The 22,189-nt window shown below is 43.7% G+C and overlaps 1 protein-coding gene across 2 annotated transcripts in view; it reads left to right on the top strand.

Annotated features, from left to right (window-relative positions):
* Positions 1 to 22,189, top strand: part of LOC135030582 (ras GTPase-activating protein 4-like) — a 450,090-nt gene that overhangs the window by 399,706 nt on the left and 28,195 nt on the right. For both annotated transcript variants that reach the window (XM_063953945.1, XM_063953944.1), the window contains exons 10-14: positions 79 to 232; positions 2,319 to 2,383; positions 2,949 to 3,061; positions 12,855 to 13,047; positions 20,963 to 21,100. In XM_063953945.1, the coding sequence (XP_063810015.1) occupies positions 79 to 232; positions 2,319 to 2,383; positions 2,949 to 3,061; positions 12,855 to 13,047; positions 20,963 to 21,100 (663 nt within the window). The remainder of the gene's footprint in view (positions 1 to 78; positions 233 to 2,318; positions 2,384 to 2,948; positions 3,062 to 12,854; positions 13,048 to 20,962; positions 21,101 to 22,189) is intronic.

Below are 22,189 nucleotides of genomic sequence, written 5' to 3'. Positions count from 1 at the left end.
TAAAAATGAGAACTAAAAATATATTATCCCTTTAATAGCTTATGCACAAAATCTGAAAATTCTGTTTATTTCTAAAAGGAAAAAAGTGGACATTTAATAACTCTAATAGATGAGACCACATCTGCTGAATGCAGACAGGAAGTGGCCACCAACCTTGTTAAGACCTTCTTAGGACAAGGGCTGGCAAAGGAATTCCTGGATCTGCTCTTCAGACTTGAGCTTGACAAAACAAGTAAGTAGGGTTTGCTTTGTATAGACAGTCTTCCCGATTTCAGGGGCAAGAGCAGGATTATCACAGGAGGTTCCACCATTTTGCACTATTCAAACCACATTTGAGAATTTTCTGTTTGAGAATAATTTTTTGTTGTTTTTGCTAATATATTTATTTAAGCTAATTATGTATACTTTGCTATGACAAAAGTACAAATTATACAGATGTGGCCTTATACACATACTTTTTCCTCAGCTTTACATCTTACTTTGTTTATAGTGTACTAGGTAATTATCAGATTGGTATAAAGTGGCAGATTAAACATAATGATGCATGGTGCGGGTTACCCGTATCGGCCAGTATTGGTCTGGCCGCCAGGGGTACGGGGGAAACCCTTGGTAGGCCCCCACCTACTCCTCTAGGGATCAGGTCAGACTGGCCATTTGAATTTTACATTATACATACAGGACAGGATGTATTAATTGAAAAATGCAGCTTTTTATGGCTTTATCCTATAGAAGCCTATGGTTTTCTTGCTGCATCCCGCCGCCTGAGGCGCTCACACCGACCCCCCCATACCTGTGTGCAGGCAGCCTTCCGTCTCGGTCCTGGATCACCACCTCCTCCTCCTCCCCCAGCAACACAGCCAGCTGTCCTGCTGTGACTGGCTGCAAACGTCACCTCCCTGGGCTGGGAGGTCACAGAGATCCTTGTACACCCTTTCCCCCGGACCAGCAAGCTTCGCAGGGGGCAACTGTCATCGCATTGTGATACCAATTGCATATGTTAATACATATGCAGTTAGCATCGCTGTGATGGCCAGCGATGTCTATTAGTACATCCCGCCCACAGTATGTTACCTTATACTACACAGTACTTTCTGTATTTTCTACAGTTCACTGTTGTTATTAATCTGGTACATTATCATGCATGCACTAGCAGTATATATTTATCAAGGGGCCCAGACCATAGACTCTCTAATGGTTAGCCGAACTTCTGTGGTGGCTGGCCACACTCCTAAACATGGTCCCCTACCACTGCATTCCCCTGGTGGGCTCCTCATGCCCCAGTCCAACACTGCAGGGTATCTGGCATGCTTGTTTTCCCTAGATTGTGTCTGTTTTTCTCTATCATGCTACTCCTTCCTCAGTTTTGCGTCTTAGTATGCTTATAGTGTTCTAGGTACTTAGGAGTAATTGTTTTGGCGCAGTTAAGTCGCAAAGTCCATGTAGCGCTAAACAGGGCCAGTTGGTGCGATTTGATGATATGTGTATGTGAACACATCTGTATTGCTGAAGGAATACTTTGACAGTCCTAGATATAGTGAAGCAGTTAGCAGTAAGTTTTCTCCTTATGTTCAAGCAGCAATTGAGTCCATATTGTTTAGTTAGGAATTCTAAGCACTTGTAGTTTGCTTGTACTCAAATCTTGGCCAAACTACATCTGATTGTCCATAATGTCGCTAATGTAACATTTTCTCTAATCGGTACGCTCTTTGCACCTTTCTACGAAAATATACATTTCCGGATGCCTTCCTACCAATTTAAAAAAAAAAAGGTTTGAGTTTAGGAGCATAGTTGAATGAAGGAAAGGGGTGATCCTAAAGTGTCAGAAGGCATTGTTCTCTTTTCCACCATCCATATTTCCAGCTAGACCTCCAAAACCCCTAGACGTAGGTGCTGACTGATTTTAAAGGGGCAGTACAGAATCTGGGCTGTGGGTGAGATATTTATTGCGCACATAGCAGGCAGCTGTTGGCAGTTATTACACAAAATGAAGTACCGTTTATTTTGCAATTCATAAATTATCCTCAGTATGTGTATTCTTCATCTTGTAAAGGTGTGAATAGGAGCATTTTCTAAGTTTAGTTCACCTTAGAAACACAGAAAACATCTTCAAAGTGCTCTATCGAAGTTGTTACAGACAATGCAAAGCAAATGTGTTTCTCCTAGTAACAGTAGTTCCATAAAAGTATCATTGTGATCACAAAACAATGTGTAGTGGAAAGGTATGACTGTTGCTTCTTTTAATTTAAACTTATGTATTTAATATTCATATGTTTATATTTGATATTTGCATTTTAAAATGAATGTATGTATTGCCACAGATGAGCCAAACACATTATTCAGAAGCAACTCCTTGGCTTCAAAATCAATGGAATCATTTCTTAAGGTAAATGATATATTTCAGGCCAGTTCAATTGTACTTAGATTCCCTGTAGACATTATTACCTTTTATATAGCATCTGTTTCAGTTCACTAACCCTATAAGCATATCCCTTTATCACATTTATGTCCATCAATATAGAAACCTGTAAGTACTGATCTGAAGCAGTTTTGTTACTGGAAAACTCTATGTTGTCATGTGGTTGTTATCTTCCCAGAACACAGATATGTTTGGCAGTAATGCACTGTTTTGATAAAGAAAGTGTTACGTCTGAATCAATCTGACCAGGCAATCCTGTTTCATATAAACAACAAACTAATTAGCACAATACCTCTGATTAATGTGCGTGATAACACAAAGCTGAAAATGACACACCATACAGTAAATCCTGTCCTTTGTTTTGTTGTTCGGAAATGTGTCCAGTTTGATTTGTTGTTTGGAAATCTGTCCAGTCAGTCAATATATATTAAATTATGTCTCCCACTTAGCGTAATAAAAGGAATGAATATCTTTATGTCAAATATTTTATGCCTTTTTTCTTAATTTAAAGAAAATAATGTTTGTTTTTTAGGTGGCAGGAACACAATATCTGCATAGCGTTGTTGGACCAACAATAAATCGTATCTTTGAAGAAAAAAAATATATTGAACTGGATCCCGGTAAAGTTGAGATTAAAGAAGCTGGGTAAGCTGATTTTTTTTAATGTTACAGCTTTTTAGTATTTGTACTTGTAGTCACATAGGGGCCTATTTATCATTCAGTTTTTTTGGCATACAGAGGTGTCATCATACATCTAGTCTCAATACATCATGCATCGTGCGAGTGAGCCGGAAGTTCCCGTGCAACTCTGCTAACGTCTGGCGTCTTTTTTGCCAAAAATGTTTCTGATTTGCATTGCTACATGAATAAGACACATAAGCAGACTCTGCTGATTAAAATGATATGCGGCATGCCTATATTCTGTGTGCGACTGCAGCTGTATCTGCATACGAAATGCTACGTTATAGTGTTTTCCACTGACATTGTAAGGTAGCATTTCGTATGCAGATACAAAAGCAGACGGACACAGAATTTAGGCATGCCGCATATCATTTTAATCAGCAGAGTCTGTTTGTGTGTCTTATTAACATAGCGATGCAAATAAGACAAATTTTCAGGGAAAATGCACAAAAAGACACATGGTGTTAGTAAGTGTGCTCATGACTAGGTGCGACTAGAAGGGATGTTTAATGTGACCACAGCAAAGAGATATAAAATGTTTTGGTGGATACTCACAAATATAAAATATCACGACAATGAAGGGTCCGCTGCAGATATCCCTCCATTTCCAGCAGCAGTCACAATCCCCATAGGCTAGGGGTTGCGATCCTGTCAGTTTGGACCCCACAGCTAACATCATCTGAAGATGGCGTTAGCCACTGTGAAGCCTATGGGCTACGTTTCATAAAATCTACCGGGAGAGGGTTCCTCAGCAGTAGCATACTGGTTGTCCTGAGTTAGTACTTATGTGACCACTGATGCGATCAGTTCACTTCTAACACATCACAAAAACCTTGTACCCTGCATGTGAGCATTGCTGCACCTGGGTGGTACTTATTTTCTTATTGCTGTGAATAGGAATAAGAAATTACAATTATCCGGCCTGAACCCCAATAATTGATACATAAGCTCCTTAATACCTAAATAGTTGATACAGCCCATACATTTCACTGTAGCCTGAGCAATGTATTCTACCATAATGATCAAAGAGCACATTATTGATTATTATTTTCCCCTTAACGCATATTACTGGAAATATTAGATTTGTCATATCTGGTCATCTAGCATAGCTGTGAGTCTGTCCACTGCGTCTGAGATTTATTGTTCTATATAAGTGCCACCATGTATAATAAAATAAAATAAAGTTATATATAAATTTCAAAAGGCCCATGGCAAGATTTCAACCTATTGCAGAGCCGCACACAGTGGGGAGTAAGGACATGGAGAGGTATGTTACGGTCACAAACATGTTAAGAGTGACCAGAGATTAGATATTTGGCTTTCCTGTGTTGCTGTTTTTCAAACACACAGGATAAAAACGGAAGCACATGACATGAAATTCTTGGACTCATAACAAAAACTTAAATACACTTCCAGTAAATTACAGAGGAAAAGAGCACGTACCTCAAATTAATGCTTTTGATATGACATCCGTATGACTGTTTGTTCTGTGTTGTGTCTGCAGTGCCAAAACATTGTTTTAGCAGAAATTGATTTATCTGATGATGGTCCTGCCTTATTCAGTAATTGTAACTTAATTTTTATGCAAGTTTGCATTTAACCAATTAACTGGAAAAAACCAGCAGTGATTGGCAGTACATCAGACACTGAAGGAAGGTGCTAGGAGACAGAGAGGCCTGTCTGTGATTGGCGGCTGTAGGAAGATTATCTTGCACGCAGCCGGCCACTATATATATATGACTGGTCGCATCATTTGCGACCAGATCAGATAATGCACTACTGCCTGGTGTGGTCAGAAATGATGCGACCATGCTAGGCAGGTGGTTATTGGCTAAATGGGTCCAGCTGAGGTGAACAGAAATGTCATCTCTAAACTACAATTAAACATCTCCACCTAGGAGCTAAAATACTGTGTCAAATGGACTCCCAATGGGTTTCACCTAGATGTATATTTCTAAGAACACATCTGCAGGCAGGGGTATTATGGTCCCTCCTGTTTTTCCTTCTAGTCCTTAGCTTAACATAGACTCAGTGGCGAATTTCCCATTAGGCACGTGCCTAGGGGTGACACTTGTTTGGGGGCGGCACTTGGATGCTTGTGTTGGTACTGTCAGCACAAAAAGTACCAGTAACTGCAAAATATTTCCACTGTGCTGTACCATATGCCATCTTGAATGGAGTGTAAATGGGTAGGACATGACATACTAACTCTGTAAGCTGTCCTACTTAGTAAATATGTACACATAGTTAAAAATAAAAAAATGTCATAGTTAGTGGATTTTTTCTTTATTATTTTATTAAATTGAGGTCTTATAACCAATCAATAAAATGAGGCAGGCCGGGGGTGGTCATTACTGTTATGTCTAGGGGCACCCTAACCACTAAATCCGCCCCTGGATAGACTACAAAATACACAACTCTTTCAATTAGCAGCTGGGTTTCATTCACAGCCAAGGTGTCAGCGCAGGCGATGAGCACTGGTCACGGCTATATTTGAGTGCTGAGAGTCTGCCAAACACAGGTAACAGTCCCGTTTTAGGGAAGAGATATATTTGGAGGCAATATTATTTAATAAGTGAAGAACCAGTTTAAAGAGCAACAAAACCCACCAATGGCAATTCATAACACTAGAATGGTAATGGAAACTGAAAAGGAAACAAACATGTTTTGCTCTTTGGCCTTCATTCACGTCCAGTCGTTGCTGTGGCGCATGCCGCAAAGTACTGATGGTCAGTACTTTGTGCATGCGCAGGACCCGTTCTGCACGTGCGCAAACAGGTCCTGCGATGTAGCAAGCAGGATGGCAGCAGACTATCAGTGTTTGTCAGTCTGATGCCATTTGGGGGTTGGGGAGGGGGCGACGATGGCCTCCGTTTGTGAAAATGGAGGCTTGTTGCCATGGTTTAGGGGGTGGGAGGAGGCCAAGGATCCCCATTGTTGGTCAGAGATTTTCTGGCCTCTGCGATGGGTGATGGTGAGTGAGTGATCCAATGCTGCATCCTAGGGGGGTAGCTCGGATCACTACTGCAGCAGGAGGTGTCTGTTTGTAATAGACGTCTTCAGTTACTGTACATTACCAAACAACGCTATCACTGCTGCTAGCAACCACATCTGAATCAGACACCTCTATCTGTAAATCTCAGGTGGCGGTGGGGTGGTATACACTTTACTTCTGTTCATCTTTGTTGTTAATAAATTGTTACCAATGTGGATACAAAATGTCGACAGTCATAATGTTGGCATTCATCATGTAGATAGGGATGAATGTGTGTGTGCATGTGTGTACATATGGCAGGGAATATAGATTGTAAGCTAGGGCAGGGACTGATGTGAATGACCAAATATTCTCTGTGAAGCACTGCAGAATATGTGTGTGCCATATAAATAACTGGTAGTAAATAAATAACCGTAGAATATTGACTTTTCGTCCTGGTAACCCAGCAGTGACTTACCTTCTTCTGGCACCTTAAGCGGGTCCAGCAGCATCTTCTTGGCCCCGGCGTACATGTGGCCGCCACTTCCGGGTCAGACCTCTGATTCTCTGGCATTCTAGTAAGCAGTGCTTAAAGCGACCCTAGAGCCCCCCCCCCCCCCCCCAGCGCCTTAGTTCTAAAGGGATTGCGTGCGCAGCAAAGGGGGCTTGGTCTCAAAAAGAAAGGGGCGTGGTCACACGATAGTATCCCCAATTCAAATTACATCACACAGTAGCACAATCTTATTCACATTACACCACATAGTAATGCCCCTTATACACAAAGCCCACAGCAGTATCACCCTAATACAAATAATGCCCACAGCAGTAACGCCCCTTATACAATGCCCTCAGTAGTAGTGCCCCTTATGCAATGTTCACTGTAGTGGTAGTGCCCCTTATGAGGAGCCCATAGTACTGGTGCCCCTTATGTCCCCCGGAGTGATGTTCCTTATGAAGTGCCCCCTATACAACGCCTTCATTAGTAGTGCCCCCAGGAGTAATGCCCTGTGTAGTATTGCCCCCAGTAGTAATGCCTCTGTGTAGTAGTGACCCGGTAGTAATGCCCTCAGTAGTAATGCCCCCTGAAATATTCTCCCATGTAGTAGTGCCCCCAATAGTAAAGCCCTGTAGTTATGCCCCATGTAGCATTGCCCACAGTAGTTACCCCCTTAGCCCCCAGTAGTTTGCCACCACTAGTTAGCCTGCAGTAGTTTAATCCCCAGTAGTTTAGCCCCCATGTAGTTAGCCCCCATGTAGTTAGCCCCCAGTAGTTAGCCCCCAGTAGTTAGCCCCCAGTAGTTTAGCCCCCAGTAGTTAGCCCTCATGTGGTTTAGCCCTCATGTAGTTTAGCCCCCAGTAGTTAGCCCCCCTGTAGTTTGCCCCCAGTAGTTAGCCCTCAGTAGTTAGCCCCCCAGTAGTTAGCCCCCCAGTAGTTAGCCCCCATGTAGTTTAGCCCCCATGTAGTTTAGCTCCAGTAGTTTGCCCCAGTAGCACCACTTACACTCACACATAAAAAAATAAGCACAATACTCACCAGCTCCGCTCCTGCGTCTGACCGCTGCCCTCTGTCTGGTGCCCGCTCCTTGAAACTATGGGAGAGACGTCATGACGTCTCTCCCATAGTGCGCCGCACACTGTCAGATCCGGAAGCCGGAGCTCTGTAGTGAGCTCCTGCCTCCAGCTGCCGCTGTGGGGAAGGAGTCGGGCGCCCACTGGTAATAAAATCTCAGCGGGCGCCCGGCATCTCCCTGCAGCGCAGGACTGAAATTGGTTTAGGTGAGCTAGAGGAGGCGGAACTGCGTTGTCTTCAAATAGAACTGACAGAACGCAGTTCCGCCCCTTTCCGTCTCACTTTAACCCCTGTTAGTAAGTATTTCTTGGCTGTCCCTAGCCCTAATCCCTACCCCTATCCCTCCCTCTAATGCCTAATCCTAACCCCCCCAACACTCCTAAGCTTCTGTCATTCTGCTGTATCAACAATTCACCCATCCACAGTCCTGGAAAATGCTGACATTGTGGTGTTGAAATTATGAATGTTGACTTTGCTATTGTGCTATTGTTGACCTTTTGACAACATCCCAATTAAGACACATTGTGGCTTATTTATAGGTTGATGTTAGTGTGCTCAGGGCATTTAGGAAGAAGACACATTAACATATAGTGTTCACGCTAGGCTGCTATAGCAGGGGCCTGGCCGCAAGGCGGTATACGCCCCATCAGTTAAGTTGCAAGGGGTGGCATGCCCCATTAGTGACATTACGGGGTGAGTTGGGACAGTGGAGACTCATCAGATTCATTACTGATTCATTCAGTGCAGCTGAATAGCTGACACATTATGAGTCACTCACTGCCTATGAGACTGATGCAGACTCAGTGGAAATGGACGAGATTCATTGATTCATTCAGTGCAGCTGAATATCTGACACACTGAATCGGGTGCCGATCATTGGGTCGACCCTGTCGAGGTCGACAGTCACTAGGTCGACCACTGAAGGTCGACACATGACTAGGTCGGCATGGTCATTAGGTCGACACCACTTTTTTTGGGGGGGGAGGGTTCTTGACCCGATTTTTCCATCTGGGACCGACAGTTGAAACGCATTCGCTCGCTGTGATTCGGGCACTGTGGCTCGCTACGCTCGCCACAAGGTTTTTAACCAACTTTATGCCCACTTAGATAGAGGAGGTGTGAAAAGGTACTAAAACCCCCAAAAACCTGTGTCCACCTTTTGTGTGTCGACCTTGCCCATATCGACCTAATGACCATGTCGACCTTGCATACCTGTCGGCCTAGTCATGTGTCGACCTTCAATCAGTGTCGGCCTACTCACTGTTGACCTTCAGTGGTCGACCTAAAGACATGATACCGTCTGAGTCACTCCCTCCACGAGTCCCAGCACTGCCAGCATTCTCTCCACTCACTGCATGTGCACAGTCTGCAATGCATTACAAAAGAGCCATGTACCGAGACACTCCACTGAGCTGAGTCATGTGTCTCAACTCAGTTCAATGTATCTCTTTGTCCATGACTACAAGACAAGACCTTTAGTTACAGATGCTTTCACTGGGGGCATCCATGGCCGGGGGGACAGGCCACACTCTACAGTTGAGACCGTTGTTATCCCTCCCCTCTCTACACCTACATCAGATCGTACTGCTCACCTTTAGCTGCCCGTTCACCACATGACTGAGAAGGAGAGCAGAGGGGCTGCTTCAATCCTTGGGCCATCTTCTTTCAGTTCACTCACCTTGTACCTGGACTGCTGTTATTATACCCCCTCTGGACCTGGGTGTCACCCACTTGATCTCCTCATATTGTGGTTTGGCTGCGTGCTCTTTCCATATTTTCATATTATTGGTCTCCATCACACCCATGTTATATATGGTGATGGTCCATGCTCCTAGTTTTTTTCTGTACAACTAAGCCCATTTACACGCTGGCACTGCCTTTGTCTGCAAGGCAGTTTGACCTTGTACTTTTTATTATATTTGCCATTTTATCTCTTTTGATGATTTTATTTCCCTAAGCCCTGGATTTCCAGCTACCAGCTATTTAGCCTTCAGTGCTGGAGATTTGGCTCCCTCTTGTGGTGGTCTGCTAATGTTTCACTCGATAACATTCTGCTCAGTTTTATTCAAACCTCTATAATATGCCTTAGTATGGATGTACCTCCTCCCAGCATGAGGATGCCTGCTGAGCCATGAACACGGTGTGTTGAGGGGAATCTGTCATGTTACACCATATTCTTTTTTGAGCCTATATATGTGAATCCACGTTGGACCATCCCAAAGCATTACCTTATGGAGAGACACAATACCTTTAAAAAATCTTCAGCTAAAGCGTTCCAGATTTCAGCATTCCACACTTTGTTTGGGGCTATGTCAATCTCCATGCCTGAACCTACTGATCCAAGGTTTTGACATATGGCCTCAGACGGCACTGAAGGCTGTGAGACTCCTGGAACGCACTCACCTCACATGTCACCATCATCCCAGAGTGTGAGTGTGAGTGTGGAGGTCGGCTAAATATTTACGCTCTCTGACGACACAGCAGGATATTCAGCAAGGCCAGAAACTTATGGAACATTGTTAACAGGAGACAGTTAAGAACCACTTAGCAACCATTCAATTGGATTTCACGCAAGAGGTGGGTCAAGTTGAGTCGCTGGAGACTTTTGCTGACTTAGATGCTGCCTACTGACATCAATAGAGTGCCAGATACACATAGTGACCCCAGTAGAGTGCCAGATACACATAGTGACCCCAGTAGAGTGCCAGATACACATAGTGACCCCAGTAGAGTGCCAGATACACATAGTGACCCCAGTAGAGTGCCAGATACACAGTGACCCCAGTAGAGTGCCAGATACACAGAATGACCCCAGTAGAGTGCCAGATACACAGAATGACCCCAGTAGTGCAGTGTCAGATACACATACGCCCCCAATAGTACCAGATACACCTATTCTCCCAGTAGTGCAGTTCCAGATACACATATGTCCTCAGTAGTGTAATGCCCCCAATAGTAACAGATACACATATGCCCCCAGTATTGCAGTGCCAGATACACATATGCCCCCAATAGTTCCAGATACACATATGCCCCAATAGTGCAGTGCCAGATACACATATGCCACCAATAGTGCCAGATACATATATGCCCCCAGCGGTGCTAGATACACATATGCCCTCAGCAGTGCCAGATACACATATGCCCCCAATAGTGACAGATACACATATGCCCCCAATAGTGCCAGACACACATATACCCCCAGTAGTGCAGTGCCACATTCACATATGCCCCCAATAGTGCCACATACACCCCTAATAATGCCAGATACACATATGCTCCCAGCAGTGCCAGATACATATATGCCCCCAATAGTGCCAGATACCCATATGCACCCCGCAGTGCCAGATACACATATGCCCCTAATAGTGCCAGATACACATGAGCTGATCAAAGCTCACCACTGCCGGTCTGCGAGCTCAGACTGGCTGACAAATCGGCGCCTGATTTGAAAAGGCAGAGGGCTGATGGCCGCCCTTAGGAGTGGATTCCCCTCTTTTTACGGGTCTGTAATGCTGTGCCAGAGCAGACCCTGTTTTCTGACCAGTCCCTGGGTGCACATATAACCTTTATACCTAAAGAGGGAAAGGATTCATGTCTACCTGAAAGTTATAGGCCAATCTCTCTCTTAAATGTTGATATTAAACTACATGCAAAACTTACGGCTAACCAGTGGTTGCCGAGCATTGTCCATTCTGACCAGGTCAGTTTTGTTCCGAGGAGAGAGGCTGACGATAAAGCCACTAAAGTTATTGATTTGATAGCACACTTCTCACCATAGACGCGGAAAAGGCCTTTGATCGGGTGGACTGGGGTTTCATATGCAATTTTGAGGCGATTAGGTACACTCGTTGTATCGGGTGCCCTCGGCATGGGTTCTTATCCGATACCCTACAAATTACTAATGGCACAAGACAGGGTTGTCCTCTCTCGCCCTTATTTTTTGTGCTCTGTATGGAGGCGTTAGCGAAGGCGATTAGAGCTAACCCCAACATAAATGGTTTAACGGTGGGCTCCCAGGACTACCGTCTCGCTCTCTTTGCGGACAACCTGCTGGCGGTCATAACATACCTGGTGATATCTCTTCCCAATCCTATGGGGGAATTCCACTGCATCAGTTGGCTCTTAAAGTTTAAAATTAATTACACCAAGTCCACAGCACTATATAGTACTGCCTCCGTGGAGACTGTTTCAGCTATCCAGGCTTCATTCCCTTTCTCATGGCATTCCACTCATTTGAAATATTTAGGAATAGTAATACCTCACAGTTTACCTAGACTATGCTTTAAATCATGTTCTACTTCTGAACAAGATACGTCCGGACTTCTCTCAGTGGCTCAAGCAATATTCTCCTGGTTAGGTAGAATGAATATTGTAAAATTAGTATGCTCCCTAGATTGTTATACTGTATTTGTTCCAAACAATACCTGTTACCCTTCCACCCTGTTATTTATTGACTGTCCACAATGTTGTCCGAGATTTTGTGTGGAGTGGCAGAAAGCCGAGATTTAAGCACCAGGTTTTGTTCCGGCGCAAATCCCAAGGGAGAAGACAGCTTCCTATGATTTTGTCTTACTACCAGTCTACTGTCATTTATAGAATAGTAGGTATCGGAATTCACAGGAAAAGCAGTGGGTTGCAATAGAATTTGCCTCCACCAATTTGCATTTAGCTATCATTCCGCGGCACTCTAAACTGTAGCTCTCTGACTGTGGGACCGACCCTAGCGCAGTGGAAAAGGCGGAGAACAAGTCTTGGTGAATCCTCTGTGGTACCTCACCTAACTCCTACAGTATATAATCCCATCTAAGTGCGGTTACAAAATATATGGTGGAAATGCTGAAATTTCTGTTATGAAAAACTTCAATAAAGAATTTATTTTAAAAATATATAGAGGAAGTGCTGAATTCTGAGGTGGGAATTATCAGGGAATTCAGGGTTTTCTATGTTTAACTTATTTACAGATCAGTCTGAAATGGGTGTTGTTGGAAATGGTAATAGCTATGATACACCCACATATTTAATGTACTTCAGAAATAAAGTACTATTTTTGCATAGCAAGTGAATGCTATGAACTAATTATGGTGTATCTCTAACAAATTACATGCTGGGATTTTGTTAATATTTAAAAAGCCTACAAAGCATTGTCAGACATACATTATGCATTGTACATGTATAAGAAGAAGGATACATATGTGCATTATTCCTCCTAGGTGCTCAGGATTACATCGGATTCAGACTGAGAGTGAAATAATCCTTCAGAGTGCTCAGCATCTCCAGTCCTACCTGACCGACCTCCTTATAGCAATAGCCAAGTCAGTGAAGATATGCCCGGCCACAATACGGGCTACTTTCCGGCAACTCTACAAGCGGGTGGAAGAGCGCTTCCCAGAAAATAAACACATGGTATGTAACAATAATACTTTCTGTATCCTGTATGTGTGCAAGTAGCAAAACCTAATAGAATGGGCTCTCCCGTTTCTTTTGAAAACCATTCCATGTAACAGTCAGTAAAAGCATGGGTTCTCTTGCTGTGCTATGTGAAGAGAAGGAAACTGTCTGACACACATACTATTCTGACTCAATAACTAGGCTGTAAGTGTAGTGTTCTTCAGACAGTTACTCTGGGTATATGTCTACATTAACCAGTACTCACACCGAGAGACCTTGTCAGATAGTGTCAACTCAACCTTCGAGACATGTGTGAAGAATACAGATGAGGGTTTATTTCAAGCTGATATTCTTGTAGTTATGCACAAAACAGCAGTAGGTGAAAAGATGATGATTTACCAGAGCTGGTTAGAATCTAAAATGGCAGACACACACAGAGCTGAGGACAGGATGAGGGCAGGACTGATGACATCAGAACCTGGCTACAGGAAATCAGGAGGGACAAATTTTACCAAAATGCAAAGCTCTGCAATAAATACATGACAACACATGAAACACATATATCGTGGGACATGACACACCCCGTCTGAAATCTTTAGATTTCACGATAAATCAAACATTATAGTAATGTCCTTAGATGAAGTCCAGAACTAATCTTGCGACCTGAAAGACAAAATAGAAAACCTGTAACAATAAACAACGATAACAAGAAATAAGTTCAGTAATCCATAACAGAAGGAAAATGTTAGATCAAGTTCCAAGTACTAAACCCATCTTCGGATTGGGGAAGCCGCAACTTGCAAACACTTCCACCAACCCACAGTATGATCCAAATAATAAGGTGTCTGGTATATCATAGCTGGAAGTTTGAGGTAGAATACTTCCCATCATGAGGTGAATCTAGTAGCCATGTCCTTCTTTATGTGATATCTTCCTTTGGAAGAAGAAGTACTAGTTCAGTGATTGGACGGAAGAAAACTTTGGCAGAGCCTCCTTTGGTCACTTTAACCTCTACCTTACGGGTCTTTCCACCGTCGCTGGGAACAACCTTGGTGATAAGTCCCATTGGCCATTCATTGCGATGGGCCTCTTTATCCTTTAAAAGAACAAGGTCACTGATCTGGAGGTTGGGTTTTGACATCTGCCATTTGTGACGACTTTGAAGCATATGTAAATACTCTGTCTTCCAGCGATGCCAAAACACATTGGACAGGTGTTGAACCTGTTTCCACTGACGTCTGTAAATATCCCTTGAAAAACAGTGAGCAGTGTGGATTAGGCGAGCAGCAGCTCGTACTAAGGATGACCAACTTGAGAAGCGCTCAAAACGGTGTGACTTCAGCTTCAGTTTTGTAGTCATGGTAGTGTAGAGCGTGGAGCTTGTAGGCCTAATTTCTTTGTCGGACTTGGGATCGACCAGCCCATAGTTGGTATTGGTAGGAGGTAAGCAGGGATCATCATATAAGAATCTTGGAGGTGACAACCACATGTCACAAAGGTTGGGTGCTGGTGAAGGTCTTGTTCCACGATCAGCTGGATTAAGGCTAGTGGTGATGTGATGCCAGTGCCCAGGAGTGGAGAAACTTCTGATGCGTTCTACTCTGTTGCTGACGTATACATAGAATTGTTTTGTTTGGTTGTGTATATAACCAAACACGACTTTGCTATCTGTGTAGAATGCAAATGAATCAATTGGAACGTCCAGTTCATCCTTTATAACTTCATCAATTTCTACTGCTAGCACAGCTGCACAAAGCTTGAGTCTTGGTACAGAGTGTGCAGGTTTTGGGGTTAATTTGGCTTTACCCAGGACAAATCCACAGTGTAGTTTGTTGTTGGTTTCAAAGATCCTTAGGTAGGCTACTGTGGCTATGGCTTCCATCGATGCATCTGACTAAATGTGGATTTCTCTCCTGGTGGCAGTTGAAAGGGAGCTGGGAGTGTAACAACGTGGTATTTGGAGTTGTTCTAATATCTTCAACGACTTCTTCCACGTCTCCCACGTTTGTTGTTGCTCAATAGGTAATAGAGTGTCCCAGTCTAAGTTCACCTTGGTTAACTGTCTCAGCAACATCTTGCCATGAATGGTGACTGGAGCTACAAATCCAAGAGGATCATAGATACTGTTTATGACAGATAAAACTCCTCGTTTGGTGAAAGGTTTCTCATAGCCTGATACTTGGAATGTAAATATGTCTTGTTTAATGTCCCAGAGCAAGCCTAGGCTGCGTTGTATGTGAGGAACATCAGAACCAAGATTAAGATCTTTCAAGTTGGTGGCATGATCATCAGAAGGAAATGCTTCCATTACTTTCTGGCTGTTGGAGATAATCTTGTGGAGCCTGAGGATTGCTACAGAAAGCATTTCTTGTGTTCTGGTGAGGAGATCGATTGCCTCTTTACTTGTGGGTAGGGATTTAAGTCCGTCATCAACATAGAAGTTCTTTTCAACAAAATGCTGAGCGTCAGATCCATAGTCCTTCTCACCTTCCTGGGCTGTTCTCCTGAGTCCATAGATTGCTACAGCAGGAGAAGGGCTGTTGCCAAATACATGTACCTTCATCCGGTAATCTATGACTTCATTATTGACGTTGTTGTCTTTGTGCCACAGGAACCTCAGGTAGTTCCGATTGTCTTCCCTGACTATGAAGCAATGGAACATTTGCTGGATGTCAGCTACTACTGCCACAGGCTCTTCTCTAAAGCGAATTAGCACTCGTATGAGGCTGTTGTTTAGGTTTGGCCCAGTAAGGAGCAGATTGTTGAGGGAGACGTCATCATACTGTTAGGGTCTCCTGCCCTGTGCTGCCACGTCGTCATGGCAACCGGGAGACAAGTGCTAGCGGATTGGCCTGAGCGCAGCTGATACTCCGGTTCGGGTCTTTTGCTGTGCAGTGGTTACAGGCTTTGTGCACGGCAGGGGATCCGGTGCTGGTTTTTGTGCTCACAGTCTGTGAGGTCTGAGTGGGGCGTGGACAGCACCTGCTATATAAGGCCTCTTCTCAGGTTAAGCAGATGCTGCTGAATCTTTGTTGGTTAGCCAGTTCCTGAAAGTTAGCCAGTACTGTGTAGCTTTGTATATGTTGTTGCTTACTGCAAATAGGCCTTGGGGTTTGGTACTACACTCTGCCAATCCAGACCTAGCAGTAAAACTGGAGTCAGTCGTTTAACTTGCTGAGGTTCTTTTGCTACTCTGTGAACTTAGCAAGTTTGCGGCTGTATTCTCAGACTTGCCTGCCTAAATCCTTTCTCACTGTGCAATGTGTTCAGGTGTCAGTTTAGTGGCATTAAGCTGAACCTGTGCACTGCAAGTGAGGATTAGGATTGTGGAGACTCTCCTTGTGTCTATCATTCCATCTCTGACCAAGGAGTTTACTGCCACACCCGTTGGTAACCCTTTAGGGTTTTGCTGTTGCCCTTAGCAACAGCATTTCGGGTTCTCTACGTATTAAAACACTTGCTTTTTCCATCTGAGCATTCCTAATACTAGGGAGACACCCAGTTTCTTAGCCTCTGGGCTTCTCTGTTCACTTTGTGTTTATTTTGTTACCCTATCACCTTCTGTGTACGTAATGTCATATTCCCCAGTCTGTCTGTGAGTTCATTTGTTTTGCATCCCTATCCGTTCAGACACCAGTACATTCCTGCAGGCACTGGTGTGCATAACGGTTCAGACACCAGTACATTCCTGCAGGCACTGGTGTGCATAACAGTTCAGACACCAGTACATTCCTGCAGGCACTGGTGTGCATAACACATACTGAGCGCTGGAATAAAAAACCACTCTAATTTGATTGGGTTTCCGTGGGTGATACACACCAAAGGATGGAAGGTACCAGCATTCTTCTCCTTCCTTTACTGGTGGTGCAGGTTCAGCGTGATCTCTGTCAAATATGTTTTGCATGAAATCCACAAAATGTTTTTCCATCTCTGGTTTCCTCTTTAGAGTTCGTTTTAAAAAGCAAAATCTAGCAACTGCTTGCTGTAGATTGTTTGTTAGTTTAACTCTTGGAAAGCTGAAGGGTAAAGGTGCTACCCAGCTGTTGGAATCGTCTTGAGTGAAATCCTTGTCCATAATCTTGAGAAATTCTTTATCTTCTCTCGCAGATGCTAACTTGTTGTCCTCACTTGTTGAATTGAACACTGTCGATCCGAGACTGTCGTCCCAAGACAGGACCATGTTCATGTTATCTTGATGGCTATGCTGCGAATTACTGCTGCCCAGCTTCTCTTTCACCCAGTAATGATGTGGGCATGGCTGAAAACAGGTGCTGCGACCATTAAGCAAGATGTTTGTCTTGAATGAGGAAATCTTGGTAGGCGTCTTCATCTTGTCTATACAGACATTGCCTATGATAACCCAGCCTAGATCAAGACGTTGGGCAAATGGAGCATCATTTGGTCCATTGATGTGTTGACGTACTTTATGTACCCTGAGAATGTCTCTACCTAGCAGAAGTAAGATTTTTGCATTTTTGTCAAGGGTTGGTATTTCATTGGATATAGGCCTTAGGTGAGTGTGATGAAGAGCGGCCTCTGGCGTAGGAATCTCCTCTTCGTTGGATGGTATCTCATTACATACAACAAGTGTGGGTAAGGGTATCTCAAGATTGTCCTTGAGAGAAGCTACAACCAGTCCACTGGCTCTTCTTCCAGATTCCTCTGTAATTCCACTACAGGTACCCAAGGTGTAAGGGTAAGCATCTCCCTTTAAGTTTAACAGATCAAAGAGTTCTGATCTTGCGAGTGATTGGTTGCTCTGGTCGTCCAAGATGGTGTACACCCTTAAAGTCTTTTCTGGCTGTCCCTTGGGGTATACTTTGACTAGACATATCTTTGCACAAGACTTGTCCCGGAGATCTTCCCCACAGTCTCTAGTGCATGAAGAAGATACAGTAGTAGGATTTGCTGTTTGATCTGCATTCTCCCCGCCATGCCTTGGTGCAGAGGGGAAATGTGCAGGGGGTGTAGTATTGGGTTGAGATGGGTGCAGTGCCTGCACGTGGTTCTCACAGCCGCACTCTATGCACTTAATAGCAGTTTTACAGTCCTTAGCAAAATGTTCAGTAGAAGCATCTGAAACATACCCCAAAATTCTTTAGAAGTTCCTTGCGTTCCTGGAGGGGTTTCTTTCTGAAACCGATGCATTTCTTGAGGGGATGTGGCTTCTTATTAATGGGACACATGCGGTTGGGGTTTTCGATCCTATCACCTTGGTTGCTCTTGACAAGAGCTGATGCTGGTGTGGGAAGGATTTCAGTCTTTTTCACTGATACTGGACCTCTGTGGTTCTTGTAGTTAGAGCGTGGGCTGTCAAACTTGGGGGTAGGTGAACCAGGATGACTTGACTCACTGTAGGAGAAGCTTGGGTCATTCTTGGATTCCGCAATGTTCTTGACAAACTCACAGAAGTAAGAAAAGGGGGGAAAGGAGATTCGATTTTCTCTTTTATATCTTGACCCAAGTGTAGTCCACCTATCTTGAATACCGTATGGCAGCTTGGAAACTATTGGGTTTACCCCATGAGCTGTGTCCAGGTAACTGAGGCCAGGTAAGTGAGTGTCCATTTTGGCCAGCTGGAGTTCAAAGAGTAGGTCACTGAGCTCTTGGAATTTCTCATTGTCCTTGCCGGATATTTTTGGAAAATCCTGCAGCCGTTTGAACAGAGCATTCTCTATGGCTTCAGGACTTCCAAAGCTTTGTTCTAACCTTTCCCAAGCAGCAATGATGCCTGCCGCAGGATTATCACTGTGGACGGATCTGAGTCTCTTGACACGTTCTGTAGACTGTGGGCCCAGCCACGTGATCAGCAGATCTAGTTCTTCAGCAGCAGTAATACCAAGGTTATTAGTTGTGGATCTGAAGGCACATTTCCAACCTCTGTAGTTCTCAGGCTGGTCATCAAACCTAGAGAGGCTGGTCTTAATAAGTTCACAACGAACCATGAATCTTGCAAAGTCTGACATGTCTGTTTTCTCTGACTTTGGGCAAAGAATTGCTGGGTGTAATATGCTGTTCATATTATTTGTGGTGTTCTGGGTAAGAGACATAGGGAGATAGGGCGGTGCATAGGCATTCATCCTAAGAGCTGGTTTAAAGTCTGTAGGTCTCGCTGCATGTGGAACTGTGTGGTTGCCAGGGATTTGGTGACTTACTGGCATATTGGGTTGTGACCAGGCATTTGTATATTGAGTTTGTTGGGGTGTTAGGCCTTGGTGCACTGTGGTGTGTGAAAATGGGTCAGGATGACCAAGTGATTGTGCATTGTACTGAACTTGGATGTGGCGTGTTGCATAGGGATTGGAGTCTTTTTGTTCTGGAAGGATGTCCCCTGGAAGGATGTCCGCACTGTCAGGAATGTTTGCAGCAATCAGGGGTTCACTGTTTTGACTTAGGACATAGTCTCTTGTGCGCTTAAGAGGATCCTCCACATCCACTTCACTTGAACTGATGCTGTCCCTTTCACTTCCACTGCCAGCTTGTTCCAAAACCTTTAACCGTACCATTGCTGTGGCATACTCACATTGTTTCTCTAGAGCTTCCATTTCTGCTCTTTCACGTGCTGCTTTAGATTCCATTTCTGCTCTTTCACGTGCTGCTTTAGATTCAATTTCTGCTCTTTCACGTGCTGCTTTAGATTCCATTTTTGCTTTCCGTTGTGCAAAATCGGCTTGTATTTTAGCAGTTTCTGCTTCTGCACGTGCATTTAAAAGTGGTTCGCTGAGCATGGAATATTTTGAGCTACGTGACTTAGATGATCGTTTTGAACGCCTGGTGGACACAGAAATGCGTGATGATGTTTCCAATAATTGTGCAATTCTGGCTGCTGTCTTAGACTTAACTTCACGCAATAGACTGTCTCGATCCAAATTAAGACGATTAAAGTTTTGCAGTTCTTCTAAAGAATCCTGGCTATTGAGTTTCTTCAAAATGCTTATATATTCCTTACTTGACACTTTATAAAGTTCATATACTGAACAAAGCTGTCCTAGTGCGCCCTCTAGCGGTGACACTTCACAAACAGGCTGAGAAATGGTGGACATATGACTTTGCAATTTTTGCCATAAGTCTAGGACAGTGGAAGAAAGCTCATGTTTCCTACCTTCAAGATTCTCTTTTACCTTCCATGTAGGCTTAGCAGGGCGTTTAGACTGCAAGTTGAGATCCATAACTTCTCCTTGTTCTGATTGTAGACATTGCTCATCCTGAATAGCCGGAACTGTATTTCCTTCAGCCATGATAGTACACAGGAAAATGGATCTGAATAAAGCTAGAGTAAGTTTGTAGCTGGTTATGCTATAATGAGCTGTGCTATAGCTGCAAACACTGATTTCCTGTTACACTACAGGCAAGCTTGTTATGTATTTGTATCTGCAGAAGCTGCAACTGGCTTACTGGTAGTTTTTATCAACCATCTTTTCACTATTCTGACTCAATAACTAGGCTGTAAGTGTAGTGTTCTTCAGACAGTTACTCTGGGTATATGTCTACATTAACCAGTACTTACACCGAGAGACCTTGTCAGATAGTGTCAACTCAACTATCAAGACATGTGTGAAGAATACAGATGAGGGTTTATTTCAAGCTGATATTCTTGTAGTTATGCACAAAACAGCAGTAGGTGAAAAGATGATGATTTACCAGAGCTGGTTAGAATCTAAAATGGCAGACACACACAGAGCTGAGGACAGGATGAGGGCAGGACTGATGACATCAGAACCTGGCTACAGGAAATCAGGAGGGACAAATTTTACCAAAATGCAAAGCTCTGCAATAAATACATGACAACACATGAAACACATATATCGTGAGACATGACACATACAATAGAAATGAGAGTGATTAGAAGTGATGTGGCACCCAAAGCATCCTGTGCTATGCAACTTAATGTTAACCAGTCTCTATTTGTTCTGGGTTTCTTGTTTTGCAGAATGTGAAGTTCATTGCGGTGACCAGTTTCTTGTGTCTACGTTTTTTCTCCCCTGCAATCATGTCGCCTAAACTCTTCCATCTCAGGGAGAAGCATGCTGATGCCCGCACAAGCCGAACATTACTCCTCTTAGCTAAGGTAACTCAGCTTGTACAGTATGTATAGGGCTGAGTGCCATAAACGTTTCACTGGGACCATTATTCCAATATGGCTGCCCTACTTAATTGCCTTATTACTCACTATACTCCATACTTTTTATGTTGAGTAGGTTTTTTTTTGTGCTGATTTGTTTTACACATAATACTGTACATCAGACTGATGTACAGTAACTATAAGATAAAAGTACAGATGTGTCCTCTTACATCATTGGTGCAGTCAGGCTAAACAGCCCTTGAAGTCACGCCAAGCCATGGCGGGACTCGAAATGCCACGTTACAGTGTTTTCCATGTAGCATAGCACTTTGTATGCAAATACAGCCACAGTCACACACAAAATACAGTCATGCTGCATATCATTTTAATCAGCAGAAGCTGCTTGTGCATGCTATTGTGTCTAAGATGCATTTTAGCGGGAAGAAAATAAACAAAAAAAGACGCTCATTGCTACCGAGTCACACGGCACTCATGCGTTATGCGTACCATGACTTAGCGTACAGAGCAAAGATGTAAGAGGACACATCTATGCAAAAAATGTGCTAACATGCTAAGTAAATAATACATTTATACGTGTCTAATAACAAAAAAAATCTAATCAAATAAATAAATAATCAATTAAGCATATTCTCTTAAGTCTATTTCTTTTTTAGAACTCCATGTATAAGGGATTTATTGATCTTACTGGCATGTCTAGTTAACTAAAGGGGGGTACTCACGGAGCGATATTCTAAGCAATCTGACTAGATTGTTTAGAATTTGAGCATTATCGCTCCGTGTGTAGCCCCCTCAGCAATGGCGATGCGCAGCCCCGCGCATCGCTACCGCTGCTGCTAGATTGGCCTGCATGCAGGCCAATCTAGAGGGTCGCTCACTTCACCCGCTGGGTGAAGTGAGCGCCCCCATCTCCCCCCGCACGCTCAGCACAGATCGGGCTGTGCTGAGCGGCAGGAGAGATATGTGCTGAGCGGTTCCCTCAGCACACATCTCTCCCGCATCGGCCCGTCTATATGGTTTTATTCAGGTTTATTGGCTGGTAGCTGAGATAACCTCACCAAAGAGAACACTAGTGAA

Source organism: Pseudophryne corroboree, chromosome 2 (assembly GCF_028390025.1).
Source record: "Pseudophryne corroboree isolate aPseCor3 chromosome 2, aPseCor3.hap2, whole genome shotgun sequence".
NCBI classification, from domain to species: Eukaryota; Metazoa; Chordata; class Amphibia; order Anura; family Myobatrachidae; genus Pseudophryne; species Pseudophryne corroboree.
Note: the sequence above shows the minus strand (reverse complement) of the source record. Positions and strands in the feature narration are given on the sequence as shown.